Source organism: Cotesia glomerata, linkage group LG4, assembly GCF_020080835.1.
Source record: "Cotesia glomerata isolate CgM1 linkage group LG4, MPM_Cglom_v2.3, whole genome shotgun sequence".
Classification (NCBI taxonomy): domain Eukaryota; kingdom Metazoa; phylum Arthropoda; class Insecta; order Hymenoptera; family Braconidae; genus Cotesia; species Cotesia glomerata.
Genome location: NC_058161.1, coordinates 19230739 through 19252888, shown reverse-complemented (window position 1 = coordinate 19252888; position 22150 = coordinate 19230739). Strand labels below are relative to the sequence as shown.

Sequence of the window (22150 nt, the reverse complement as noted above, 5' to 3'; positions counted from 1 at the left end):
TTAGTACTTTCGATAAGCTAGATACGCAATTTTGAAAGTTATTTGAGATTGTATCTCCAAATCCAGTAAGTTTAGTTGAAAAATATCTAAGCTAAGTGATTTATAGGGTTACATGGGTTTCCTCCGGGGAAAAATGGACAATTTTTTTTTAATAGAAAAAATGAAATATTTTATTCAAACTTTTTACTTTCTTAAAGATACATGTTTAAGGGATTACTGAATTTGAAAAAAAAAAAAAATATTAAATACTTTGCCATTGTGACGTCATTTCCGGCGAGCCCTCGGAAAAAAGATGCGCCCGCGTGGACAGCAGAACTCCTAGCAGGATTATTTGAAATGAAAAAAAAAAAAAATATGTGCTTTAGTTAAGACTTCAAACTAGGTCTTGAACGAAGGAAAAAAAAAAAAATGAAAATTGGATTTTTGGCAGAGGTTTTTACAAAAAAATTAAAAATTTGGCTAAAATTTCGCGGCATTTTTTTTTTTTAAATAGTTGTAATTGAAAAAAAAAATCCTTCGTTCAAGACCTTGTAAATTATATCTCGAAGACCTGTCTAAAATTTCATCAAGATCGGTTGAGTAGTTCTCGAGAAATCTTGACAACTGTCTTTGAAAACATAGTTTTGAGAAAAACGCGTTTAAAGTTTTGAGTGACAATACAACAGCGCCTTGAGCAAGCAACTTTTTAAAACTGTATCTCCGAAACTATTATTCGGATCGATTTGAAACTTTAGGACAATATTCTAGAGATGTTGTAGAATTTAATAAGCCAAAAAAATCGATTTTTTGAAACCGTGAAACCCATGTAACCCCTTTAAGAGGATTCTATTTCTTCGCTTTTGAATCGGAAAAATGAAACAACAGATTAAATTATTTTCAGAATTATATATTTACGTAACCATACAGTAATTGTAGAGTATCGTAGACGAATCACCCAAACTCAAAAAAGAGTACACGACGGTCCATGTGTCTCAAGGAATGGTTTGCTTTGACAATTGAAATCATCGTAAAACTCAGGAATGTTACTGAGATCTATCATCTTGCGGAACTCAAAGGGAAAGTACTTATCCTCAATCATTTTTTCTTTGTTCCAGGGTAGCTTACAACCGTTCTGCAGTGAGCTCATCCAGAATATCTGACGATCAGAGTACGGCAATTCCGGGATCATGGGCTCACTTCCACCAGAAACTGAGATCAACCATGATTGGTAGGCTTGGTAAGAAATCTTAAAAGCTAGGTATTCGTCAACAAGCAGATTGGTCTCGAACGGAAGCTGAAAGAAGTCACAAAAATGATGATAATGATGAAGAAATTCAATTCTAACTTAACTTCTATTCAATATTACCTGTGTAGTGTAATTCGCGACCTGTTTGCTGAAGCACGCAACTTTCTCCTTCATAGCTTGGCTTCTCGGCTCTCGCCGATGAAGGATACCTTTCGCCAATGCCTTGGCGATTGCCCTACCACTGAAACCGTAGTTTACACTCATTGGGTAGTTGACGCTGAAAAACGGTTCTCGAAGCATATTCATGGGTACATCTGAAAGACAAATCGATTTCAATCATCCAAATTCAACCAATAATTGAAAAAGCAGCAATTATTAAACTTACAAAGTTTACCGCCTAAAAAACTTGCAGTAGTAAGCAACGGATTGATAAAATTTCTCGGACCTAAGCTGTTGGTGCTGTAGAATCTTCGCGGACTATCAAACGCTTCCAGATTCATGAGCGTCTGGAAGAAATTTGAGGTGTCGATCTCCAATTCTTCGTAGTACTTGACAAACTCATCATCCGTGCTGTTCTTTTCTGCATAGCCAATTATCACCGGTATGTTGTCTATCGCATCGATGTGCTCCTTCTTGGTGTCCTGGTCCATCCAACTGGATTTGCTGATCAGGTCCTTGGTTTGTCGCTTGATATTGGCTACCATGTGACTAACAAGAGAATCAACTTCCTCGGTAAAGTAGCGCTTGGCATACAACAAATTTACCGCAGGTTGCAGATATTTGAAGACGACTTTAAGACATTTGTCAAGCGGAATATCCTCACACTCCTGAGTTTTGCAGTACTCACGCTTCAGATCTTGGTAATCTTTGGTCAGATAAGGAATCGCGTGTTGAAAGACTTTCCAATTGGCGTAATTGTACAGCACGCGAGGGTCAGTTTTATCTAGTAGCTCAATTACATCAGACAACATCGTGGAGACGAAGAACGTCATGTTGGATATGTTAAGCTGCTCGTTGCTGATAGGGTACAGCGAATAGAAGAGCTTTGACCATAATACTGAAGGGTAATTTTCTGTCAATTCCTTGTATGTCAGGTTCTTCATAAAGTTACGTCGGTGATAGATCTGAAGAAGAAAGACAAGTTTAAGGAAGTCCTTTCGCTCCAATTGAGTCACAATGATTGTGGTAGTCAATATTCAATAAATTAAAATAAAAAACCCATAAAAATTCCTAAAATTAAAAAATAAATAGTATATGAGGCATTAATCGTTGAAATTTTGAAAATTAAAAAAAAAATAGTTAAATACAAAAATTAATTTGACTCTTGTAAATCAGCTGTTAGTAACCTGTCCGTGATTTGGCAACGCTATATTTCGGTGGTTTACATTTTCATTTACACAATATAACCTTAACCATCACGTTTAAGTTTTTGCCGGCAGTGTAAATAAATAAATTAATTAAAAATGTTTTGTATAAAACCATAACATTCTAATGTCTCATGACAAGAATGCTAGTATTTTTAAATTATAGTTTTATTTTTCAATTATGAAACATGAAAATTTGTTAACAATAAATTAACTAATAAGTCTGTATGAAAAACATAAGTGCGTTAAAGTTTAGTTTGAATTTATTGAATGGTCTGAAGTTCAAGCGCTACGCAACGTTGCCAAATGTTCTGACGCCATTTAAATGTAGGTTACTTACAGATTTTCTGTGATTTTATAATTTTAATTTCTCTATAAATTCCTCGGCAATTTATATATTTTATTGCAAAAAATCAAACCTGAATATTTCGAAAACCTTATTTTGATTTTTTTTTCACCCCATCTAATCGGTGGTCAATACCATAATTTGAGAAAGTTGTTAAGGTCTGACTTTCTCGTAAGACTCGGAAAAAATACTTTTTTTTTCAAAAATTTCCTCGCTGAAGAATAAATTAAACTTCACTAGTAGATAAATAAGGACTTTAACTATTAGATAAAAATTAATTTTATGTATAATCTAATATTTTTTATTTAACATTGATGGCGAAAGGACCTCCTTAAAGATTAGTATGAGCCAATTGAGGCATCATCGGAATCTAGTCTACTCACTTCTGAAAGCTTCCACTCTAAGTCGACAATGTCTTTGAATTCGTCGGAATACATTTTTTGGCAGCCTATCAACTTGCAGACTTTCTTAAGGTAGGTTGAGTAGGCAACTAGCAGTGGATCCCATCCGTTGGTAATGGATCTATTGAATTCTGGTGGATCTATCTGCAGAAAAGATCATGTTAGTTGAAAATAAAGCTGCAAGTCTGGTAAAAATTTTAAAAAACTTACGGATACGGAAAATATAGTCGTCCCTCGGGCGCTTTCAGACACGACAACCGGTTCGATAGTCAGAAACGGGTTGACGGAAATTCCTAGCAACTTGCTGCGAAGAGTGACGTCTGTCAAATTGTAATTCTTCGTCTTCCACTGGGAACCTTGCAGTAACGGCCAACCGCCCAGTTGCTCAAGGACGTGGAACAAGCTCTTGACAGCTTGTTCCCCAATGGCTGCTATAAAATAGTACCAAGAGGTCAGTTCTGCAGAATTAACATTTGTTGATTAACTTACCATTACTCTTGCAGGTCTTGTAGACGTCATCGATCAGCTGGAAGGGTCTAATGCCCTTGAAAACAGTTCCTTCCTCGATCAAATCCGTTAAACGAACGGTAACCAAATCAGTATATAAAATAATATCTAGTTTTGGAGCGAATCTTCTCGAGGAACCGCACACAAAGCGGTAGGAATTGTCACAAGGATTCACCGCAGTGTTCAGGTTGTTTTTTATCATCAAAGCTGAAAAATCGGTCATTATAATATAGTTGTAAGGATGATCAGGTTGAAAAAGTTTGAAAATATGAGAGTGCACAACTCATCATGCTGATTAAGGAGATCTTCGCGAAATAGTCAAATTTTTAAAACTCCCTGAAAATTTGTAAATTCAATCTCCGTAGCCTAATAATTAATAAAAAAAAATTTTAAAAACTGTAGGTTTCCGGGATATTTAATTAAATAATTAGGAAAATTGTAATTTTTACATGTCAATGGAGATTCCACCAGCCATGTATTTGGTTAAGAATTTAGCAATTAACGATTTTAAAAAAATTTTATTTTCATTGAATTTGATTGAAAAAATAATAAGCTTTCATTCAATTAAAACAATAAAAAAAGTAGCTTTCCGAACATATTACGGAGATATTTTATATTTTTTATGAAAAATCACTCGGAACTTGCGTTCTTTAAAGTCTTGTATTTGACTAGGCAACACCGCTTGCGCAGTTACCCATAGCATAAGTAACCACGGTTTTTTAAATGCTAGAAGATCTTTGTCATTTTAGTTAGACAGTAAACATAAATAAATTTTAAGGTTAGAGAACTCTTGCGGTGTTGTCAAGTGTATACCGGTAATTCAGAGTGCTATATTTTTTATTAGTCAATTAAATGTTAATAATCATTTAATGAGTAAATTTTTCGAAAATTTCCTCAAAAATGTTATTAATCAATTTAAAAATTGATTTTTAAGATGCATAAAAACAGTATTTCTACGTATTATTTTTTTATAGACATTCTTTACACTAGGAGGGTACTTGGATCTTCTTAAATTATGAAGTAATGAAATAAAAATGCGGAAAAAAAACAGTTGTAATAGGACAATAATACTTCAGCGTCTCTGATGGAATAAATGTACATAATATAAATAAACATACAGTTTTTTGGTTTTTTTATTTTATTAATTGCAATTAAACGACACTGAGTTAGCAAACCATCCTCAATAGGGGACCTGCAATTCCTTTAAAGAATTAAATAAAAAAAAGTTTAACCCAATTAATGGAATTATTGGCAAGTTATAGTGCTTACACCCGAGTCGAAATTTTGATCGTATTTTGAACCTCCTAAGGTACGATCAACTTCGGATCATGGAGTTCAAAGTACGATAAATTTCCATGTTAAATTTGATCGTATTTTGAACTCCACAGTGGTACAAATTTCCGTTTTTACCACTCTGGAGTCCAAAGTACGATCAGACAGAAATAAAAATTCGGTCCGATTTTGAACGCCTCGATCGTATTTTATAATGATAATAATAATAATAATAATACCAGGACTGGGCCATAGTTAATTTTTAAGTCTGGCTCATGCCATTTGATTAAAAATTTATAAAAAAAAGAATTTTTCAATGCCATTTTTTTAGTTTGATTTTGATGTAGAGGTAACGCAATGTTAGACCATTTGACTCTTAATCTAGACCTAACTATTGCTAATTATAGAAATAAAGTGAAAATCGCATTTCGTTCTAACGAGATTCGAACCCAAGCCGCGCGATTGCCAGACCGATAACTAACCCCTACGCCGTACGACCGATGAGGTGATGCTCATCTCATCATTCTCATAAACTAAATCTGTAAGGTGACGGTTTACCATTTATATAATTTATGTTACTTGATATTGTGTTTAGATGAAAATTAACTATTTTTTACAAATGTTTATTAGTTAAAAAAATGCAAGAACTAAGTTCTTATCTTATATTACCTTAGACTTTGTACATTGTTCTGTATATATTTTTAATGTCTTATTTTAGATTTTAATGTTTAAAATTAGAGTATTAAAAATTCAACTGTAACTTATTACATTTTAATTGTTTTAAGACCAAATCAATTTTAACGATATGCAATTGTTTTGGTTAAATAATAAATTAAATATACACTCATTAATCCATTTACCTGACAGTGAAAAATTTAGGACTTTTGTGGGTTCATACGTGCTATGAATTCGAAGATCTGAATAATCAAATATTAACACTGTTGCATGGTACCTGACATATTGATAGGCAGCTAGCAAGATCTCAAAGCCAATTCATAATAATGACAAAATTTATTCAACTATCAGCAAATGAAAATGTACGTAATTTTTGTCAGGACAAAAAAGTACACACAAAAATTTTGAATCAAACTTCTGATAATTGTTACAGTGTTGCCAATTACAAGTGTCTTGAAAATGTTGATATTCCATTAATAATTATGCTTGAAATTCAATGAAGTGAGTTATTAATTGATAGTATTACTATAAGACTATACTTGAGGCTTATGAAAAAGAATAAGCTATATGTCTCTGAAATGTATAAAGATAACTTGCAAACACAATCTTTAGTGGTGCAATATCTAAAAAATAACCATCTCCAATTTGGACTGATTTATTGTTTTATGCAATGATCATGCTGTATTTATTTACAAAACATTCGTAATTGTAAAATTAATCATCACTTTACTATTATTCGTGGAGTAGTTGCAAATAACGTATTTGTTGCTAATGGTGATAATTTTTTAAATGATAGAAGATCATTCTTATGTAAGTGCGATAAAACTGAAAACATTGAAGGTGTCGCGGTAGAATCATTAGCAGCACCTTGCTTCTATATAATAAGTAATTAAATTTAATTTAATAAGTAATAAGTTTAATATAAACTAAAAAACATGCTTTTTATAGAAAACCAAACTAAAAAAGAGAAAATGAATTTGGATAAATGTAAATTAACAAATAGTGTAAATAAGAAAAATATGTACTTTATTGTAAAAAAAAGCGTAGGGTGCATGGTGTCAATAGTTATAAATATTTTATTGACAGATATAAGTAGAAGGATTATTATTTCGACAATAGCTTAAAAAGCACCCCACGCTTTTTTTAAAATAAAATACATTTTTTTCTTATTTACACTATTATTAATTTATATTTATTAAAATTTTTTACATTATTCTTAATTCAAATTTATTAAAATTTATTTTCTATTTTTTAGTTTGGTTTTCTATAAAAAGCGTTTTTTTTAGTTTTTTTTAAACTATTATTTAGTTTCTACTTTTTAGTTTGGTTTATTTATTTTAAACTACTATTAATTCCGTGATTACTATTAGTAACTATAATTATGACTATTGCCTTGACTATTGTGCCGAGCCGAGTGCTAGAATCAAAATGGTACGCATACGCAAGACCACGCGCTTGCCCTATCTCTCTTGCTCTCACGCGAAGGATGCGTGAAAAAATCATTCAATCTTGACGATCTTAATTAGGATAATGGAATAATCTCATCAAATTAATGTATTGTCATCGGTCCTCGATAAGTCTACGAAGTTTAAATGAAATCTGACCGTTTGAAGTGGGTCAAAATCAAGTTCACAGGAGTCGGTTACAAACAAACATACAAATGAAGCTTATAAAAAGCGTGTAAAAATTCAGACACAAATCTATGAAGCAGTACCGATAAATAACACGGAACGAGAATAATAGAAGTATCCATGAAGTTTTATCACGATTTTTGCCAAAAATCTAATTACATTTTATGTATTAAATATTACATCAGAAATATATTTAAGACTTATTTTTTTTTAATTAAAAATATGTATGAATTTATTATAATTACATCTTTATTTGAAGAATATATATTGTGAAAAAATTGTTTACAAGGAATAAATAATTATTTTTAATAGTATTTTCTAGTACACTGATAGAAGGATTTGTTTATAGTTAAAAATATTTGTTAATATTTAACAAATCATTTATTAGAGAACACTTTTTAGTCCTAAACAAATATTTTTTAGTATTTAAAAAGATTTATTAATATTTAATAAATGAATATCAGATTTATTAAATACAAACGAATGATTTTAAATACTAAGAAATATTTGTTTAATATTAAAAAATGGTCTCTAATAAATGATTTGTTAACTATTAACAAATATTTTTTAATACAAATAAATCCTTCTATCAGTGTAGGTTTTTTACATTTTTTAAAACTGATGTATTTTATAATGTAAATATATTTTTGATGTATGTGTTTAAAATCTCTTAATTTCAACACATATTATAATATTATCTTTATATATTCATAGGATTTTGAAAAAAAAAAAAAATAATAAATTGAACTATTTCTCGAAAAATGTAATTTAACATAAATTATATTGCGCTTGAGGAATTATAAAAACATAATAAATGTATAAATAAATAGAATAAATCCATGAAAGTTACAGGTTAATATGGACAAAAATTATTTTTGTGATTAGTTTAATTTGTTCAATAATTATTTATAATTAATAAAATTTTATTTATTACTTTTATCGGACTTGAAGGTTTAAAGTCGGATCTCTCGATGAACGGTCGGACCGAGGAGTTCAAAATCCGATTTCTCGGTAAACAGTACGTCCAAGACGTTCAAAATCGGAACTAGTCGGACCATGGAGCTCAAAGTAAGATCAATTTCGGATCAGGAAGTTCAATATACGAACTAGTCGGACCATGGAGCTCAAAGTACGATCAATTTCGGATCAGGAGGTTCAATATCCAATCGAAATTTCGACTCGGGCAAGTTTTATAGTTGACGGACGAAAAAACTTTTTAAACTATTTTGATGTATTTTTCCGTTTTTATTGGACTAAATAAATTTTTGAAAAGTCGAGAATTAATCTACATTAAATAATCTTGACAATATTATGCAAAATATTTTCATTTTGTGAACTTACAAGGGTATAATAATAAAAATAGTTGCCGAAATGAGGCGAAAAAAATTTTTCGATTGTAAAACACTCTCTGATGCTTCGCATAATGAGTCGTAAAATGTTACTTACTGATATTGAAAGTGTTGCTTGTAGTGATAGAACCAGTGAGCACATCAGTCCAGCTGAAAATCACAAAACTCGTGAAAACTAGCCCGCGAAACATTTTTGAAGTTTTTTTCGGTACATTAGACGGTGACCGAGTGGTCCAAGCTATTCTGAAGCAAGCTTATATCTATTCCGTCCCCTAGTCCGAAAAAACCAATTGGGAGAATCACAATGATCTTACTCCCTTTTAACCAAGAATTCCGATTACGTAACTCATTTTATTGGATAAATATTATTATTTACTAAGTTGTACAGTTAAATTTTTTCCGGGAACGAGACTGCTTGTTCGATTGATCGTCGTATAGACTGGCAATTTTCGGTGCCTGGAAATGTGATGGCTTTCCAGGTAGCAACCTGCCTCAAAACTTTACGACAGAAGATAGCAAAGTATTTGTCGCATGTTTAAAAAAACATTCTCTGAGTCACTAATAGTCAGGCGATTTAAAGGCGGTGAGATAGAGACTAGAAATGGGACTAGTTTCTGAGGTCATAAATTATCTCTACGAGGGCTGACAGCGTCCGGCTTATGAATTCTAACAAATTTTCTAATGAACAACATTTCAATAGTTTTTTTTAATATTTAAAAAATATAATAGAAGCAAGGCAGCTGAAATGGAAGTTGTTTCTTGATCTTATTTTTAGATCTTTTACAAAAATAACAAGTCACAGTAATTTTGGTATAAAGTATAAGATTTAAGTAAAATTGAAACAAACATTGATTTAAAATTGCCATTTTATTTTTTAAGAAAATAAGTAGCAGAAAAGTAAATTTTTGAAAAATTCATGAAAACAGACGTTATTAGATTTTTTCAGAATCTGCTTAATGTTAATATAATAATTATATAATAATATACTTTATTATTAGCAATTTGCTAGTTTTATATACATATAAACAGAAAAAAAAAAAAAATAAAATAATTATACATTGGATAATTAACATTTCTTAATAATTTTCCTTTACAAAATTTCTTAAATCTATTTTAAATATTTTCAGTCTTTTTTCATTTTTTGTTGTTTTAGGGAGGCGATTGTACCATACAAACCCGCGATAAATTAAGGACTTTTCTGCGGTGTGCGTTCTTGTAAATTTAATTTGTACTTCATTTCTTTGTCTAGTGTTATAATCATGATATTCACCAACAAAAGAGATTTTATTCACCAAATAAGAAGGTGCCAGCCCTATTTTAATTTTATGTATTAATATACAGCATCTGTATACCATTAACTGACTTACACTCATCCATCCTAATGCTGCTAACATTTCGCTTGTCCTTGTATATCTATTTACACCTAACACAATACGCATAGCTCTATTTTGGATTTTTTGCAATACATTTAATTGTCGTTGATTGTAATTCATCATTAAGCTAGCACAGTAGTCAAAGTGGGGACCGATTACTGCCTTATAAATGGTATTCTTTGTCCATGGACTTACTGACTTATTTAATCGATAAATTATATTTAGTTTTTTAGCTATTTTTTTTCCTGTTTCAATTAAATGATTTTGAAATGTTAAGTTATTATCTATTATTACACCTAAATATTTTGTTTCGCTCACTTCAACAATACTTTCGTTACTGATCTTAATTTTACAACTTCCCATTTTATACTTTTTTCTTACATCATGTAGCATCATAAATACAGTCTTTTTTACATTTATTTTGAGTTGATGTTCTTTCAGCCATACTGAAAGTTTTAACAATCCCGTATTCAATTTGCATTCAATTTCTTTTTCATCTTTACTAGAATAATACAATTTCATATCATCTGCAAAAAGTTTGCACTCAATACCCTGGTCTTTTATTAAACTAATTACATCATTTATATATATTATAAACAACAGTGGACCTAACTTAGAGCCTTGAGGTACTCCGTGTTTAACAATTTTTTGATCAGATACGCAATTATTAAATTGTACCACCTGTTTCCTATTATTTAAATATGACTTAAACCAATTTAACACATTGCCACCGATTCCCAGTTCTTTTAATATAATCAACAATTTATCTCTATTTATCGTTTCAAATGCTCTCGCAAAGTCAATAAATACAACTCCTACATATAACCCTTTATCGATATAATTTCTCCAGTCTATCAAAGAGCACTGCATGGCTGTTTCACATGAGTGCTCCTTTCTGAAACCAGATTGTTCCTCGTTCAATATTTTATTTTCAACAATAAATTTTTCTAACTGTGATTTTACTATACTCTCTAATACTTGTTCTAATACTGGCAGTGTATTTATTGGTCTAAAGTCAGTTAATTTTATGCTATCTTTTATTTTTTGAATCGGTACGATTCTTGAAACTTTCAAACAATCAGGTACAACACCAGATTCTAATGATTTATTCATAATCTCTAATATGCTATTCTTATCAAAATTCCATAAATGTTTTAAATTTACAGAATTAACATCATTATTAAATCCTTTTTTATTATCCAAACTCTGTATAATCTTATCTAAATCATTTACATACACTCTATCAAAACTATCCCACTTCTGATTATTACTATTATCACTAACTACATCCTTTAATTGATCAAATCCTATCTCATAAACAATTTTCTCAATACTATCAATGAAATAATGGTTAAATTCATTGGAGATCACTAAATTATCATATATAATCTTATTATCACATTCAATACTCTCAATATTAGATTGAGTTTTTTTACTTCCTATCAGTTCTTTTAGTTCTCTCCAAAGAATTTTTCCGTTATTTTTATTTGCATCTATATTATTATCATTATGTTCTCTTTTGCATCTTCTTAATTCATCTACAATATCATTTCTTAGTCTTTTATAATTATTGATATCATCTTCTATTCCGAATTTTTTAGATACGAAGAATAATCGATCTCTTTCCTTCATTTTTTCAATTAACTCTTTTGTAATCCATTTTTTACCGTAACATTTAGGTTTAAAAATTTTTTCTGTCTTTGGTACCACTACATCGAGAGCATATGTTATACTACTATCAAATTTATTAATTACTGCATCTAAATCGTCATTAATATCTATCTTATATCTATCAACAAAAATATCACAAAATATGTTTGGATCAAATTTGTTGTAGTTTCTCTTTATTGTCACGCTTAGATTTTTACTTTGTTCAATATTTAAATCTGAGTTTATAACAATAATGTTGTGATCTGACACCCTTGGTGTAGACAACACATCAATACACAAATCTACATTTGAAAACACTAGGTCAATTATTGTGTCCGACGTCAATGTTGATCTTAATGTTCCATAAATTAATAGTAAAGTAGAAAATTTTCGGGCAAAAATTGCTATTTTTTTATAGCTTTAACTTTTCTTTTAAAATAATTTATTGAAACGTAACTTTTTCCAAAATTTTCGTTGTTGAATATATTTGAAAAAAAAAAATTATTTAAATTTATCTCAATCGTTATTTAATTTTTAGATTTAAAAAAAAAAATAAATCAAATTTGTCAATTATTGGCATTCTTTATGTTTTTTTTTTTTTTTTTTTTTTTATCATATTACTTTTATTTTATTACCTCAAGATAACAATAGGAACCAAAATTCCTTTTAATGACTTTAAAGGCCAAAAGAGCCCGAAAGAAGACAGCATCAAAGTTTGACATTATAAAAAAACGTCATTTTTTTTTTTAAATTCATAACTTTCTTTTAGTTGGATAAAAAAATTTGAAGAAATTCTGAAAAATGTTTCTATAGAGCAGGGAAAGATAAAAAAAACTTTCAGCCAAATCGAAAGGGGTTTACTTCCATTAAGGAGGTTCGAGCGTAAATTATGAATCAAAATAATGTTTCAATTTTTTTTTACTTTCAGTCTTCCTAATATTCGTCAAAATTCTTTATTCTAATTTAAAATAATTTAAACAATTTAATAATTGATGATTTTTACTTATTTACTAAAATAATCTAATAAAATTACTTTCGTATTTATTACTTGCCGGATTAAATAAACAAATTTGGCAACAGCGCGTTTGATTATACCCATTACAGAGACGTGGATGAGTGTGTCAGTTGAATATTTCTCTTTCTGTAACTATATTTCTATCCTTTTCTTTTTTCTCAGCTGTTGACGCGACGTTGCCAAATCTTTATTCGAATAAATAGCTGACGATAAACGAGTCAAAAACATTAAATTAAACTTTAAATATTTCGAAAATTATATCGGTAATGTATTATCATTAAATTTTTTTTATATTTTACAATAATCCAAGTTTCTTGTATATAGTTTTTTATTCGTTAAAGTTGGGCGGTTATTAACGGCGAAAAAGTTCCACGTCCATGGCTTGTTTACTCAGTTAGTAAAGGATCGGTATTCTGTGCAGCATGTCTTCTTTTTGATGTTGACTGTTCATTTAATGGTGAAACCGGATTTAATGATTGGAAACATGCAGGCGTTCGTGTTAATGAGCATGAAAACTCTAAAAATCATAAAAAATGCATGTTAACACAAGCAAAGGTCAGATCCCTGTTTCAAATTTCCAATAGGATCCCATCAAAAGCGACAAAAGCCACTTAGAAACTCATAAATTTTATTGGTTTCTAAGTGGCTTTTGACGCTTTTGATTAGATCTTATTGGAGATTTTCAACAGGGATATTAAGAATAGAATAGACCATGACTTAGTTATTCAAACAGAGACAGAAATCTCGTATTGGAGAAATGTTTTAAGAAGAGTAGTGGCTGCCACTAAAACCCTAGCTTCTCGAGGACTTCCATTCCGAGGTAGTAATGAGAAATTTGGCTCACCAAACAATGGCAACTTTTTGATGCTGATAGAATTTCTTTCTTCTTTTGACCCATTTCTCGAAGAATATATTAGAAAATTTGGAAATAAAGGATCTGGCAGTACAAGTTACTTATCCAAAACTGTCTATGAAGAATTTATCCAGCTTTTAGCACAAAAGGTATCCGCTATCATTGTTCAAGAAGTAAAATCAGCGAAATATTACGCAATTATAGTAGATTCCACATCTGACATATCTCACGTAGACCAACTTTCTTTTGTTATCAGATATGTGAAAAAAGATGGAACCCCTGTTGAACGTTTTCTCATGTTTATTGAGAACTCTGGACATAAAGCGGAAGATTTGCTAGTTGCCGTATTATCTGTTCTTGAGTTTTTTTATTTTGATCTCGCAGATTGTCGAAGTCAGTCATATGATAACGCGAATAATGTATCAGGGATTTATTCGGGCTTACAGGCAAGAATTCATGAAATTAATCATCTTGCAGAACATGCTCCTTGTGCTGCTCATTCTATGAATTTAGTTGGAGTTCACGCAGTAGAATGCGCCCCAGAAGCTGCGTCATTCTTTAATACAGTACAAACTTTATACAACTTCTTTACTGCATCGACGCATCACTGGGAAGTCTTACAGTCTCATACTGAAAAAAGAATTGCGTTAAAATCTTTATCTGCAACCAGATGGTCAGCTCGTTATGAAGCGGTTCAAGTACTTAATCAACATTTTGTTGAAATAATTGAAACTTTGATTATTCTTGAAGAAGATATCGAAGAAAATGCAATTACACGGCAAGAAGTTAAAGGTATTCGAATTCAGTTGGAGCGACTTGAAACAGCATTTATGCAGATACTTTGGCATTTCTTACTCTCAAGATTTAATGCTGTAAGCCAAAGATTGCAAAAAATTTATTGTAGCATCGCTGATGTAATCGATGATTATCATACTTTGATCAAAGTCGTTTCTGATACGCGAAATGAATTTGAAATCTATGAAAAAAATGCTTTAAAAATTTCAGAAATTCAAGATTATAAAAAAACAGTTTCCAGACAAAGAAAGAGAAAATTACATGCTGATGAAACACGAGATGGAGATGTGCAGCTGTCAGGTCGAGACCAGTTTAGAGTTAATACTTTTAACGTCATTCTTGACAATCTGGGATCTGAATTGCGTAAAAGATGTACAGCATATGAAAAGATTCAAGAAAAATTCTCGGTTATCATTGAATTTGGTGATTTAGATAATAGGGAAATTCGTAAACGAGCTAAACGTTTAAGAGAAATATATTGTTCAGATCTTGAGTCCTCACTAGAAGACGAATTTGTGCACTCCATGCTCATTGCACCGAAAAAAAGATGGAAAAAAATTCACCTTCTGATCTTCTGAAACTTCTGCATTCAAACGACCTTTACACTGCGTTTCCAAACGTAGAAATTGCTTATCGAATATTTATAACTTTAGCCGTAACAAACTGTAGCGCGGAACGATCGTTTTCTTGTTTAAAACGAGTTAAAAATTACTTACGTGCTACAATGGGTGCAAATAGACTCAATAGCTTAGCTATTCTATGCATAGAATCAGATGTGCTTCAACGTTTAGATTGTGAAGATTTAATCGACTAGTTTGCAATTCAAAAAGTTAGGCGAGTTTGCCTGTGAAAAAAATAATGCAATACTAATATACGTCGTTCTCAGTGCAAAATTTATAATTCTAAGAAAAATACAAATATTTTTTTATATTACTATAGTATATAATAAATAATATATAATATATGAGTGAATAAAGAATAAATATAAATAAAACATAATGTATAATAAATAATATATTATACATAATAAATTTCCTGCAATCAATTAGTTATTCTAATTCTTAAAAAATAAGATATCAAAATTATTAAAATAAAATTTAAGTCATAGGGCGGCATTTTCTTCAGTGCCCCAGGGCGGCACAAATTTAAATCCGGCCCTGGCGGTTAATATTAAAAATAATAATTAAAGTCTCGACTAATGTTTGTCCGCCATAAGAGCTCGTGTATAAGGAGATAAAAAATGTGATTTTTGAAATTTAATATCTAAATAACTAAACTGTGAATCTTTTTAAAATTTTGGGATTAGATAAATGACGTATTTATTTATACGTATACTTAATTTCAAAGTTCAAAGTTGGAAATTATTTTTTACATTAAATTCACTCGAACCTCTTTAATATTAATGAATTATAAGAACACCATTATAAGTTATCTAACCTATGTGAATTAAGAGGATTCTATTTCCTCCCCTAGCGGTTTTGTAAATGCTGAAAAAATGTCGCAATTATATAGTATTAATGCGGTATTTTTTCAGCATTTTTTCGGTTGTTTTGGTCAGTTTTTTTATCGAAAAATTACGGAACATTTACCGTAAAAATGCCATACATTTACGCTAAAAATTTAGAATATTTACGCTGAAAATGCGGCATATTTACGGTAATAAGGCGGTAAAATGATTGTATTAAAACCATATTTAAAAAATTGTGTAAAATTAAATAACGCTCGGACTGGGATTCGAACCCAGAACCTCCTGAGGACATGTCGGCTACTCTACCATTTGAGCTACCCAGTCTATACCATATTGTTTTTTTGCTTATTCTATAAACATTAAGCCACACCGTCCATCTTACGATAAGCATATTTAAAATTAAATAATATAATTATATATGTGAAATAATATAACTTTTCGATTTTAGAAAATTTGCAATTTTCTAAGTGAGAAATTAAAAATTGAAATTAAAATTAGAATATATTTACTTAACATATGTATTATTTTATATTAATTACTGCTAAATACCTAATTAAAAAATAATATTCTACATATTTTTTATTCAAAAACAGTATTTATTTTTGCAAAGTAGCGATGGAGAATAAAAAGCAAAATTTAAAATTTTTCATTTTATTCATTTCTAACATAGAAGTGAACTAAAATAAAACTAAATCTTTAACAATTGTCCATTATGTCAGAAAATATTCGGCAAAATTACTGTATTATTACGGTAATTATTTGGAATTTTTTGGGTAAAATTTGGGCATTAATGCGGTAATTGTATAGTATATTTTTGGTAACTGTACAGCATAAGTGCAGTATATATACTGGATAACTACAGTATAAAAACTGGCCAAAACAACTATAGTTTAACCGCATTATTACCGAATTATAACGGTAAATATACGGCATGAGCATAAATGCCGAAAAATTGCGGTATTTTTACGGCATTCTCAAAACCGCGAGGGTCACTTTTGGATCGGAAAAATGAAACAACTGGATAAATTACCTTCATAATTATATATTTTCGTAATCATACAATAATTGAAGAGTATCTTAGACAAATAACCTAAATTTAAAGAAAAGTATACGACGGTCCATGTGTCTCGAGGAATGGTTTGCTTTGACAGTTGAAATCATCGTAAAACTCAGGAACGTTGGTAAGAACTTTCATCGTGCGGAACTCAATAGGAGTGTACTTATCCTCAATAAGTTCGGTATTGTTCTCGGATCGAACACACGAGTACTGCAGTGAGCTCATCCAGAATATCTGACGATTAGAGTACGGCAATTCCGAGATCATGGGCTCGCTGCCACCAGAAACTGAGGTCAACCATGATTGGTAGGCTTGGTGAGAAATCTTCATGGCTAGGTGATCGCCAATCAGCAGACCGGTCCGGAACGATTGCTGAAAGAAATCACAACAATGATGAAGAAATTCAATTCTAACTTCGTTTCAATCTTACCTGTTCTTTCGCGTCCTGGGAAGTGATGTTCGCGACCTGTTTCTTAAAGCACGCAACTTTGTCCTTCATAACTTGGCTACTCGACTCTTGGGGATAAATGATACCTCTCACCAATTCCTTGGCGATTGCCCTTCCGTGATACCGTAGTTAACACTCATTGGGTAGTCGACGCTGAAAAACGGTTCTCGAAGCATACCCATGGTTATATCTGAAAGACAAATCGATTTTAATCATCTGAATTCAACAAATGATTGAAAAAGCATCAATCATTAAACTTACAAAGTTTGCCGCCTGAGTTCACTGGACGATAAGCAAGCAACGGATTGATAAAATTTCTCGGACCTAAGCTGTTGGTGCTGTAGAATCTTCGCGGACTATCAAACGCTTCCAGATTCATGAGCGTCTGGAAGAAATTTGAGGTGTCGATCTCCAATTCTTCGTAATACTTGACAAACTCATCATCCGTGCTGTTCTTTTCTGCATAGCCAATTATCACCGGTATGTTGTCTATCGCATCGATGTGGTCCTTCTTGGTGTCCTGGTCGATCCAACTGGATTTGCTGATCAGGTCCTTGGTTTGTCACTTGATATTGGCTACCATGTCACTAACAAGAGAATCAGTTTCCTCGGTGAAGTAGCGCTTGGCATACAACAAATTTACTGCAGGTCTCAGATAGCTGAAGACGGCATTATAACAGAAGAATTCACGCGGAATATCCTCACACTTCTGAGTTTTGCAGTACTCACGCTTCAGATCTTGGTAGTCTTTGGTCATATAGGGAATCGCGTGTTGAAGGACTTTCCAATTGGCGTAATTGTACAGCACGCGAGGTTCAGTTTTATCTAGTAGCTCAATTACATCAGACAGAATCGAAGAGACGAAGAACGTCATGTTGGATATGTTAAGCTGCTCGTTGCTGATAGGGTCCAACAAATAGCGGAGCTTGAACCAGAATACTGAAGGGTACTTTTCTGTCAGTTCCTTGTACGTCAGTTCTTTCAAAGTGTATCTTTTGCCAGCTCGCAAACGGATCTGAAGAAGAAAGACAAATTTAAAGATTTTAAAGATTAGGTGCCAGTGTCTTGAGCAAAACCCCTAGTTGCTAGTGTCTTTTTCTACTAATAGGTCTTGTTCAAGTTCATGTAGAAAGAACTGATTCAAGATTTATATATAACTAGCTCAAGAGATCTTGTGCAAGAATATGAAACTAGTCTAATGCAAGGTGCATTGAAAAACTTTCTGATGGATTTTTTGAATCAGAAACTCACAACAGACACTTACCCATGACTTGCTCAAGATTTGCTCAAGATCCGTAATTCTCAGTAATTTGTTCATTTCTAAAGCATTTGTGAACCAAAAACTAACAGTAAATGTTGAAGCGTGACTTGCTCAAGATTTGCTCAAGATGTATGATACATTATATATTTTATAGCACTTTTTCCCCTCGACTACTTGAAGGTCTATTGATTCAGTGGTGCTCATTTTAAAATAATTTTGTCTTGATCGACAAAACAGTAGGTCTATACTCTAAAAGGTTAAGCTGAATAAGATCCACTGATCTTATAGTAAATATAGGAGGGTTGGAATGATGCGAACGGTCAATCGAAAACATTTGATCTTGAGCAGATCTTGAGCAAGTCTTGCACAAGTATATTCAGCATGCTTCTGGTGTCAGTCTTTCTCAAGAATTGATATAGTCAGTTTATCGATAAGAATCTTCAGATTTTCTCAATTTTCTTACACAATTCTTGAGCTATAATCGGGCCGAAAGTTCTTGTACAAGGCTTGTTCAAGACTTGTCAACTGAATTTGCTACAAGTATCTGGAGCAAGACCCATAGGTAGAAAAAGACACTAACAACTATCGAAATTGAGACCAGAATTGTTCAAGCCTTGAAAAAGATTGCTATATGGGTAAGGCATCATCGGGATTTAGTCTACTCACTTCTGAAAGCTTCCATTCTAAGTCGACAATGTCTTTGATTTCGTTGGAATACGTTTTTTTGCAGCCTACCAACTTGCAGGCTTCCTCAAGGTAGGTTGAGTAGGCAACTAGTAGTGGATCCGATGCGTTGGTAATGGATCTGTTGAACTCTGGTGGATCACTCTACAGAAAAGAACATGTTAGTTGAAAATAAAGCTGCAAATCCGGGAGAAATTTTAAATAACTTACGGTTACTGAAAATTTGGTCGCCACAGGGCCGCTTTGAGGATCGACAAGCGGTTCGATAGTCAGAAACGGGTTGACAGACATTCCTATCACCTTGCTGTGAAGAATGAAGTCTATCCACATGTAATCCTTCGTCTGCCACCGGGAACCTTCAAGCAGCGGCCAATCGCCTAGCTGCTCAAATATGTGGGGCAAGCTTTCGACAACTTGTTCCCCAACGGCTTCTATAAAACAGAGCCAAAAGGTTAGTTCTGCAGAACTAACATACGTTGATTAACTTACCATCCCTCATGCAGGTCTTGTAGACGTCATCGATGAGCTGAAAGGGTCTGAAGTCCTTCAAACCGGTTCCTTTCTTGATCAGATCTTCTAGAAACTTGGTAGCTGAGCTATCATCCAAAGCAATTTTTTGTCGCAAAGAGGTTATGTTCGAGGAACCACACACAAAACGGTAGGAGTTGTCACACGGATTCGCGGTGGTGTCCAGGTTGTTTTTTATGATCGAAGCTGAAATATTGGTCATCATAATATAATTCTAAGCATGATCAGGTTAAAAAAATTTGAAAATTTGAAAGTGCACGACTCATTATCCTCATTACATAATTAAGTAATAGAATAATAATTAATAATGCTTATTAGGCGCCCCTAGTGGGATAAATGGACATAATATACGTAGATATACAGTCTTTTGGTTTTTTTATTTAATTAATTGCAATTAAACGACACTGAGTAACATAGTCATTCGCAATAGGGGATCTGTCATTCTTTCAAAGAATTAAATTAAAAAAAATTTGACTCAATTATTGAATTTTTTGGCAAGCTACAGTGTTTACAAGTTTCATACTTGTACGGGAAAATTTTTGAAACTATTTTGATGTTTTTTTCGGTTTCTATTGCGTTAAATAAATTTTTGAAAAGTATGGAATTAATCTCCATTAAATAATCTTGTCAATAAAATGCAAAATATTTTCATTTTGTGAACTAACAAGGGTAGAATAATAAAAATAGTTACCGAAATGAGGCGAAAAAAATTTTTCGATCGTAAAACACTCTCTGATGCTTCGCATCATGAGTCGTAAAATTTTACTCACCGACATTAAAAGTTTCGCTTGTAGTGATAGGACCAGCGAGCACATCAGTCCAGCAGAAAATCACAAAACTCGTGAAAACTAGCCCGTGAAACATTTTTGAAGTTTTTTTCGGTACATTAGACGGTGACCAAGTGGTCCAGGCTATTCTGAAGCAAGCTTATATCTATTCCGTCTCCTTCTCCAGGAAAACCAGTTAAGAGAATCACAACTTATGTGCCTCATCTTGGGTTGTTGCGGCTTGGATTGTCAAGGTCAATGATATTACTTACTTCCAATCGGGAATTCCCACTACGCAATTAATTTTATTGGATAAATATTATTATTTACTAAGTTATACAGTTAAATTTTATTCGGGAACTAGACTGCGTGTTCGATTGATCGTCGTAGACTGACCAATTTTCGGTGCCTGGAAATGTGATGGCTCTCCAGGTAGCAACCAGCCTCAAAACTTTACGACAGAAGATGGCAAAGTATTTGTCGCATGTTTACAAAAAACATTCTCTGAGTCACTAATGGTCAGTCGATTTTAAGAAGGTGAGATAGATACTAGAGATGGGACTAGTTTTTGAGGTCATCAATTATCTCTACGAGGGCTGACAGCGTCCGGCTGATGTTCCAACAAATTTTGTAATAAACAACACTTCAATAGTTTTTTTCTTTTTTTTTAATATTTTAAGAATATAATAGAAGCAAGGGAGCTGAAGTGGAAGTTTTTTTTTATCTTATTTTTAGATCTTCTACAGAAATAACAAGTCACTGTAATTTTGGTATGTAGTATAAGATTAAAATTAACTAAATTAAAAAAAAAATTGATTCAAAATTTCTATTTCATTTTTTGGAAAAGTAAGTAGTGAAAATTTAACTTTTTCAAAAGTTTATGAAGACAAACGCCGTCAGATTTCTGCAAAATCCGCTTAAAGTTTCATAAATTAATATTAAGATGGGAGACAATTTTCGGGCAAAAAAATGCCGTCTTTTTTATAGTTTCAACTTGTTCCAAATTCAATTCAATGAAATGATTTTTTTTTTCTTCAAAATTTTTTCTAATTATATTTTTTTTGAAAAAAAAAAAAAAAAAAAAAAATTATTTGAACCTATCTTCATCGTTAATTTTTAGATTTTTAGATGAAAAAAAAATAGAAAATTTCTCAATTATTACCATTTTTCATTCTTTCTTAACTCACCGCTAAGAAAATTGAAAATTTTTTTGATTTTATTACTTCTATTATATTACCTCGAAGATAAAAATAGGAACTAAAATCTCGTTTAATCTAACACCATTTTCAAATCGTTTAGTAGCTCTTCTTTAGGTGGCTATAATTAAAAAATGATTTAAAATACGTAATCGAAATTTTAGTATGTTATTTTTAAAGGTATAGAAAATCGATACCGTCAAAGTGATATTATAAAAAAAAGCCATTTTTAACTTCCCGCTAACAAAATCGAAGATTTTCAAAAATCGGGAAGTTATTGTTTTC

The 22150-nt window shown here is 31.6% G+C and overlaps 3 protein-coding genes across 5 annotated transcripts; 1 reads left to right on the top strand and 2 right to left on the bottom strand.

Moving 5' to 3' along the window:
- Positions 1–870: 870 nt before the first annotated feature.
- On the bottom strand, positions 871–20938 carry LOC123262564 (neprilysin-2-like). Of its 3 annotated transcripts, none has more exons than XM_044724794.1 (8): positions 20673–20938; positions 19864–20088; positions 19585–19805; positions 19357–19518; positions 17691–18444; positions 17484–17619; positions 1346–1406; positions 871–1273 (listed from the first exon to the last, which is right to left on the bottom strand). In XM_044724794.1, exons 1-5 carry the CDS (start codon positions 20764–20766, stop codon positions 17992–17994), a joined length of 1155 nt encoding a protein of 384 aa, XP_044580729.1. In that variant the 5' UTR covers positions 20767–20938; the 3' UTR covers positions 871–1273; positions 1346–1406; positions 17484–17619; positions 17691–17991. The 3 variants fall into 3 exon arrangements, with proteins under 3 accessions (XP_044580729.1, XP_044580728.1, XP_044580727.1); XM_044724793.1 differs by lacking the exons at positions 871–1273; positions 1346–1406 and adding exons at positions 6003–6016; positions 17232–17353 and having other exon boundaries at positions 17412–17619; XM_044724792.1 differs by lacking the exons at positions 871–1273; positions 1346–1406 and adding an exon at positions 16956–17353 and having other exon boundaries at positions 17412–17619.
- Positions 941–12141, bottom strand: LOC123263936. Its single transcript, XM_044726981.1, has 9 exons — positions 9850–12141; positions 9085–9115; positions 8868–9023; positions 3826–4050; positions 3547–3767; positions 3319–3480; positions 1611–2349; positions 1346–1539; positions 941–1273 (listed from the first exon to the last, which is right to left on the bottom strand). The coding sequence occupies exons 1-9, from the start codon at positions 11773–11775 to the stop codon at positions 941–943; spliced, it is 3987 nt and encodes a 1328-aa protein (XP_044582916.1). The 5' UTR covers positions 11776–12141.
- Positions 12463–15034, top strand: LOC123263935 (zinc finger MYM-type protein 1-like). Its single transcript, XM_044726980.1, has 4 exons — positions 12463–12506; positions 13150–13363; positions 13475–14453; positions 14691–15034. The coding sequence occupies exons 1-4, from the start codon at positions 12463–12465 to the stop codon at positions 15032–15034; spliced, it is 1581 nt and encodes a 526-aa protein (XP_044582915.1).
- Positions 20939–22150: the final 1212 nt, after the last annotated feature.